The sequence below is a fragment of the Chrysochloris asiatica genome, unplaced genomic scaffold (assembly GCF_000296735.1).
Source record: "Chrysochloris asiatica unplaced genomic scaffold, ChrAsi1.0 scaffold00129, whole genome shotgun sequence".
Taxonomy (NCBI): Eukaryota; Metazoa; Chordata; class Mammalia; order Afrosoricida; family Chrysochloridae; genus Chrysochloris; species Chrysochloris asiatica.
This window is the reverse complement of record NW_006408647.1, coordinates 4,563,809-4,571,827: the sequence shown is the minus strand read 5'-3', so window position 1 is coordinate 4,571,827 and position 8,019 is coordinate 4,563,809. Positions and strand designations below refer to the sequence as shown.

Below are 8,019 nucleotides of genomic sequence, written 5' to 3'. Positions count from 1 at the left end.
TGAAAGCATTCCCTTCACAAACAGGAACCAGACAAGAATGCCCTTTATCACCATTCCTATTCAATATTGTGTTGGAAGTCTTAGCCAGAGCTATAAGGCAAGAAAGGGAAATTGATATGCAAACATCAGTTAGGTTCCTTTATACTAATAAAGACAGCTCTGAAAAGAAAATTAGGAAAACAATACCATTTACAGTAGTCACCTAAAAGATGAATTTAGGAATGACTCTAACTGGGGAAACAAAAGACCTATACTACAAAACACTACTACAAGAAATCAAAAAAGACTTACAAAAATGAAACAATAATATACAGTGCTCATGAACTGGAAGACTTAACATTGTGAAACTGTCAATACTATCCAAAGCAACCTACAGATAAAAAGCAATCCCAATCCAGAGTTTGCAAAAACAAACTCAACATGGATTGAAGATCCAAATGTAAAACCTAAAACTATAAAGATCATCAAAGAAAAAACAGGGACAAAGTTAGGGTATAAATACACTATCCAACATTGTAAGAAATACAAAAAGAGTAGAAGGCAAAATAGATAGCTGGAATGACCTACAAATTAGACATTTATGTGCATACAAAGACTTCCTCATAAGAGTAGAAAGGGAGCCCACAGAATGGGGAAAATTTTTTTTTGCAATGAAATATCAGACCAGGGGCTATTGTCTAAAATTTGTAGAGAAATGCAACACCTCTATAAGAAAAAAAACAGATGATCTAATTGAAAAATGGACACAGGACATGAATAGACACTTCTCCAAGAAAAACATTCAGGCAGCCAACAAACAAGAAGAAATGTTCATGATCAATAGCAATTGTTGTTGTTAAGTGCCATTGAGGCAGTTCCAACTCATAGAGACCCTGTATAGGGTTTCCAAGGAGGGGTGGTGCATTTGAATCACAGATTTTGTGATTCAAACTGACCTTTTGGTCCAGTGCTTTATCTCTTATTAATAGCAAACTTTAAAAAAATAGAATACAACAAATGCTGGTGAGAGTGTGGAGAGACTGGGACCCTCCTATATTGCTGGGGGACTGGAGAAAACAGTATGGTGCTTCCTCCAAAAGTTGGAAATAGGAATACCTTATGATCCAGCAATCCCTCTACTTAATATATATCCACAAGAAATACGAGCCATTAGGGATGGAGACAGAGACGATGATGTGGACAAATGGAGCAGCTGGGGACACTGGACTCAGGGAAGGAGAGGGACTGTGTGCTGATGTCCGGGGGCACGGGCCTGTGGGGTGTACCCCTTGGTTATTTGATGGTGCATGGAGGGAACTGTGATCATTGCAGTGAAACAAAATACGGTAAGATGAATGTAAAATTGATTTTCTCCCATGTAAACCCACATAATTCACAATAAAAACTTAAAAAAAATAAATAAATAAAGAAGCTGAGCAGCAGCTGTTGGAAGTTAAAAAAAAAAAAGAAATACGAGCCAGGACACGAATAATATATGTATACCAATGCTCGTTGCTCATTACAGCATTATTCACAATAGCAAAAAAATGCAGACAGCCTTAATACCCTTCAGTGGAAAAATGAATAAACAAACTGGTACATACGCACAATGGAATACTATGCAACGTTGCAGAATGATGATGACTCTGCGAAACACCTCATAACATGGATGAATATGGAGGACATTATGCTGAGTGAAATAAGCCAATCACAAAAGGGCAAATATTGTATGAGATCATTATTGTAAAAACTTACGAAAAGGTTTTCATACTAAAAGGAACATTCTTTGATGGTTAACAGGGGTGGGAGGGAAGGGAGAGTAAATCACATGCTAGCTGGAGCGACAGGGAGGGCAATTTAGAAAAAGAGGAAAGTTTAGTAAAAGTTTAAGATTTGAAATGACATGAGTGCAAACTGAAATTTTCAATTTAACTAAGAGACCAAAAATGTTTTTTTTTTCAGCTACTGTATTATTGTTCTAAGGAGTACGGTGGATCTGTAATATAAACAGTGGACTGGGAACCATGAGGGCAGCGGTTCGTGACCACCAGCCGCTCCATGGAGAAATATGAAGTTTTCTGCTCCCGCAAAGAGTTACAGCCTGGGAAATCCCAGGGTCATTATGAATCAGAACTGACTCTACGGCACTTAAACAATACATAATTGTTCTAAATTCACAAATGTGAATTCATCTCTGCCCTCCTTTATTTCCAACATGAGTAACAAGATACACACAAGGTATGGGTGACCAGACCAAGAAGGGGCATCTGTGAGCCAACCTGTTAGAATTCCATCAAGTTGTTCCACCATAAACTTCGCATCTTCTTCAGTGAAGCACATAGGTGGTTTGATTTTAAGCACGTTTCTGTGCGGTCCATCAGCACTGAGAAGCACTCGTTTTTCTTTCATCCTAAGTCATTCAGACAATACATGTGAGTGCACACAAATGGTGTCTAAGATTGTTCAAAAACACTGTGAACAAAGAGTCACTTGGTGTTCTGCATGCAAGAACCCCACTTTTATACACACTGTGCATGCATCTTAAACATCCCTTTATTTAGAGGTTGGTGTTAAGTGCCGTGAGTCGGTTCTGACCCATAATGACCCTCTGGAGGGTTTCCAAGGAGCAACTGGTGAGCTTGAACCACCAACCTTGCAGTTCAAACCGACTTTGCAGTCTAGCGCATTAACCCACAGCGCCATACCAGGTCTCCTTATTTAGAGGTGGAAGGAAGTAACACAAAATTTTCAAGTGGGTGAGTCTTGGTGTGGGGGTAGATTTACTTGTAGATGATGTGCTGAGCCTCAGCTGTGGCGGGGGTCCTTTTCTGCTGATCCTTCACTAAGTCAATCCCAATAAACAGGCCAATACCCCTGAGGGAGGGAAATAAAGAAAACAACACATGTTCCACTAAGCACTGCATTGTTAAAAAAATTAGCATGGTCCCCAACCTACAGTTTAATTTGCAGCCAAATGTGATGTTATTGATTCGGATTGACCCAAAATATCAAGTCTGTATGTACCGTTTCTAGTTTTTGAAATGTATTAGTTCTTTTCCATGCAGGTTTTGGTTTCATTAATTCATTAATTTTTCTTTAATTATAAAAGAAAAGTTCTAAAAACATGCCATTTAGTTCCTCGGGACAACAGGACGACAAATGTCTATTAATATCTATGAATGTCCAGTTTTCCGGGGTAGCATTTTACATAAATTTTAACAGGTAATTTAAAATTATCCATTAAAAATTAATACTTCGCTGTTGTTGTTGTTGTTGCTGTTAAGTACCAGCGAGTCGGTTCCGACCCATAGTGACCCTGTATAGGAGGAGCAGCTGGTGAGTTTGAACTGTCGACCTTGAGGTTCAAACCAATCTTGCAATCCAGCTCATTAACCCACAGTGGTGGTGGTGGTTATGTACCAGAGAGTGGATTCCAACTCATAGTGACCCTGTATAGGGTTTCCGAGGCTGTAAATCTTTATGGGAGCAGAAAGCCTCATCTTTCTCCTGTGGACCAGCCGGTAGATTCAAACTGCCGACCTTGTGGTTCACAGCCTGATTCGTAACCACTATGCTACCAGAGCTCCTTAACCCACAGTGCCACACCAGAATTATTTTAAGTTCCTTTATCTTTCAATATTTTGAGTGATGAAATTATTCCAATTTTATTTTTTTGAAAATTAAAGAGGTAGACTAGAAAGGATGGATCCTCAAACACTAATAGTGGTGATATCAACGTTCTGGCTTATGAAAGATTTTTGCTTTCCAAGACTTTCTGTGTTTTCTAGAAATCATTTTAGATTTATAAAGTAAAATATAAGTGATTTCATTTTGGAAAAATGAATAACTATAGAATGACATCATGATAAGCCTACCTGATATCGCCTATCAAAGTATGTTTAGCCTTCTGTTTATGCAGTAACTCAGTAAGGTAATCCCCTACTCTGGTAGCATTTCCTCGAAGGTCTTCATTTTCAATTATATCCAGGACAGTGAGGCCAATAGCACAAGACACTGGATTTCCTCCATACTGTAGAAAAAGATGAATGAAAAAAACCACAATAGTAGAATTAGTGACATTACTTTACCCATGAGAAATTTGCCTCAGATATAAGCAAGTGAAAACATACTTCTAATAAAATTTTCTTTTAAGACATTGTTTCTTAGAATATATCATGATCACTCATTCAAGACTGAGTGAAAATTCATCTCAAATTATATTCTCCATGCAGCATAACTAGTATAAAGGACTCTCGGGGAATTTATTTATTCATTCAAACAATGACAAGAAAATGACACAGTGAGTTGGGAGTTCAGGGTTTTGGAATATGGTTCAGTGAGAAACAAATACAGGTTTCTGTCCTTGAAGAATTTTGTAAAAACAGCTAAGCAATGATATTTCCTCCAAATAATTTATGTACGGACATTTGAATTTTCTTTGACTAACAAGTTCTGCTATGCATGAACTGTAATAAATTTCCCAAGTTTAAAGACTATGATTTTGAGGGGGGTAAATACAAGCAAATAAAATTTCCTAAACATAAAAAATCATTATCTCTATGACAACCATATAATATAGATGGTATTTGAATCATCTAAGTACTTTGAAGGTGTTTTGGGAATTTAAATATGCATGATACAAAACACATGAAGATTTTATTATCTGTTAATGAAAATATCATATCCTCTAGAGTTTAGCTGGGTTTACTTTCTATCTATCATAGAAACAATTAGTGAGAATGTTTTAGGAGGGGAAATGTACACAAGGACTAATCCAGGGAGAATTATGCCAGATAGAATGAAATTTGATTAGATCAAGGTCCTGGAGGGGTTATCTATTTTTCATCACATTGGCAAGAAGTGTAAGAACATCTATTGATTTCTTCTTCTTCACTTTTAAACTCGCAGACCAAAATTTACCGTATTGAAATACTCCATTCCAGAGGTACTGAAGGCTTCTGCAATTTCTTTGGTTGTCACCACACAAGCCATTGGGTGGCCATTGCCCATTGGTTTCCCCATTGTGACGATGTCAGGGACAAAGTCTTCACCATACATTTGGAAGCTCCAGAAACATTTCCCAACTCGACCGAAGCCTACCTGAACTTCATCAGCTATAAATACTCCCCCTGCTCCATGTATGTATCTGAAAAACAAAGGAATAGTTTAATGTCTTCAGGTCACAGAGTTTCCAAACCTATCCATAAAAGTTCAGAGGGCTGGAGCAGAGTCCTAAGAATCATAGCAGCTATTTTTGTGTCAAAGTAGAATTGTGCGCCATAGGATTTACAATGGCTGATTTTCTAAAAAGCAGATTGCCTTTTGGTTAGCAGCTAAGGATGTTACCCATTTGCAACACCCAGGAACTTCACGGACCAAGTAATAGCCCTTTATTTGCTGGCTCTTGGGAAGGTGGAAGAATGTCTGGGCTGCTGGAATGGCTATTTACTAGGGAATTTGTAAGTTTTTCAGTAGTTTAAAAACCAGTATGGCCCAATAGAATTGTACCTGCCTAAGTTTTTAGTAGACGAAAAAGTGTCACAATGCCCTCAGTTTGACCAAAAATATTCATGTCAAGTACATACTTTGCCACTTTCTGGAAGTAGCCTGCTGGAGGAATTATTTGTCCACCACAACTCTGCATGGATTCAGCAATAAAGGCAGCAATCTACACAAGAGAAGATGAGGTCAAATCCATTAGGTCCCCCAGCTACTCACTTTAAAAAAACAGAATTTGTTACAGAGTAGGGTATTTCAGGAAACTTAAAAGTAGGCCATTTGATTAAAAAGAAAGCAAGGAGAAAAGAGGAAAAAAGCTGGCTATGATGTAAAAGCTAGTGGTCTGAAGCATTCGTTTCTGAAATTTTAGAGACTCAAAGGAAACTACCATGAGAAATGGAGATGAGATGTTGCCTTCCATTTCTCCAAAATTAATTTGAATGCAGTGTTTCGTTGTTGTTGTTGTTGTTGTTAAGTGCCTGTGTGTGGGTTCTGACTCACAGTGACCTTGAATAGGGTTTCTGAGGAGCGGCTGGTGGGCAGCGTTTATCCTACAATGTTTCTGATATGAACTTTTAAAAAATTACCTAGATTATAAAAGCATCAGTGGGCACTTGCTTTCTTAGCCTGGAGAAAAAGGACTATCTGAAGATGGGATTTGCCCTAAGGAAATGGAAGGATGTAGCCAAATGACTACAATTCCTGTGCTAAAATTCTAATTTTGAACTAGGTTTATCTCCACAGAACTAAGAGGTTCACAAAGGGAACTAGACATGAAGTGTTCTAGAGGCTAAGAAAGGAAAAGTAGAAAATAGATAACACTTTAGTAAGAGGAGAAAGTTCAGACAGTATGAATTAAGAAGTCAGTAGAACCAAGACCGTAATTCTGACTACTCTTGTACACTGTATGACTTGGGTTACGGCCTTCGCTTCTCAGTTAGATTACTGATCTAACTAACGCTATTGGGCTAAAGAGATTTCTGCTATAAGATGTTACAATTTTACAAGTTTATCAACCATTTTTTTAGGATCTGTTGGTGCTGTGGGTTAATGCAAAGTTGGTTTGAATCACAAGTCGGTGGTTCAAACCCACCAGATGCTCCTCAGAATCCCTATACAGGGTTGCAACTGACTCGATGGCACTTAACAACAACATACATGTGTGTGTTGTTTTAAGCATTGTTAACATCATTGAGTATCTCTTAATCTTACTTCTTGAAGACAATTCTTGTTCCTTAAGGGACAGCATCAATCCAATAGCTATCAAATACTAATGTTCTAAAAAAATTATGCAAATTCTTTTATTAGCAAAAAGTTCAGATGGTTTTGTTAATGCAAACTTTTTCCTGTGGTTACTGCTGGTTCAAATAAGAATGGGCTATATGTGACAAGGAAAGAAGTATGAAGTTCCCACAACAGGGAGCGCTTTCGGTCATTTTTTTTTTTTTTTCTCTGCACAGAGAGATTGCACAGGAAACTATAAAAATCAATGGGTTGGGAGGAAAAAGAAAGTTGAGAAATACAAATAATGTTCTAGTCATTAAGACAAAAATATTTGAATTGGATAAAGAAAAAATCACTTTTTTTCTCAAGAAAGAGTCTTTTCACCGACATGCTTATACCATAATCCAGTTTAAAGGTAAAGTATATATTAAGTTGCAATAAAACTTCACATAACTCACCCCCAAATGGGCTGAGAACCAGGTTATAATAATTGACAAAAAGGAAATCCCTTTTCCTTCTCTCAAGAATTTGGGTTCTGTCTTAGAAGTCCAGGCTTAGGTTGGAAGATCATTTTTCTGTCTTAGCCTACCCAGTATAGACCATCCCCAGGTTCCATGGTTCAGGAAGGCTGAATTCGTTCAGGGGAAGTCCCCAAGTCTACTGTGTGGGTGAAGAACCTGCATTGGTCCCAAAGGGGTGGGTTATTCAATAAGCAAGGTAATCATGGTTTATTTGTGCTGGTTTACTAATCTGTAGTGAACAGTTTCACCTGTTTTTCTGGTGAAATCCATAGGAAATTTTACAATAGATTAGTAAGTAAGCCTGTGTTTCCTTGCTTATTGGGTACTCCTTCCCTGTCAGGGACTATAAATTTGAAGAGTCCTTGAGTCTGTAGGAAGGTAGTATGGGGTTGGGAGGAAAACAGATACCAGTCATATCTAGAAGCAGAATCTTTGAAGTGGTGAAAAAATGTGAAATTGTTCACTACAGATTGGTTACATAAGCACAGGTAAACTCATGCTTACCTTGTTTAGTAGGTAGTCAGACGTAATGACACTGGGTCCTGAGGTTCCAGGGACACTCTGCCTCTTCCGTTCCCTTCCCTTCCCCATACTCATTCCAGGTGCTTTTATCAGCTGGAACACTTAGTACTTTCTTCATTCCCTGGTTTCCTAACTCTCTAGACTAGACCTTTACCCTATTGGGAAGTCAGAATTAGGCTATCAGGGAAAGAATTATAGTGATTTCATTGCCAGCATAAATAATATATAGACAGTCTTAAAGTATGATTATAATAATATACTTTTTGGAATACAG

The 8,019-nt window shown here is 37.9% G+C and overlaps 1 protein-coding gene across 1 annotated transcript in view; it reads right to left on the bottom strand.

The window, feature by feature from the left end:
- The window catches only part of ETNPPL (ethanolamine-phosphate phospho-lyase), a 36,460-nt gene that overhangs the window by 4,843 nt on the left and 23,598 nt on the right, over positions 1 to 8,019 (bottom strand). Inside the window, exons 7-11 of the mRNA XM_006869344.1 lie at positions 5,565 to 5,647; positions 4,900 to 5,125; positions 3,855 to 4,009; positions 2,764 to 2,853; positions 2,259 to 2,389 (exon numbers count right to left, since the gene is read on the bottom strand). Coding sequence (XP_006869406.1) covers positions 2,259 to 2,389; positions 2,764 to 2,853; positions 3,855 to 4,009; positions 4,900 to 5,125; positions 5,565 to 5,647 — 685 coding nt within the window. The remainder of the gene's footprint in view (positions 1 to 2,258; positions 2,390 to 2,763; positions 2,854 to 3,854; positions 4,010 to 4,899; positions 5,126 to 5,564; positions 5,648 to 8,019) is intronic.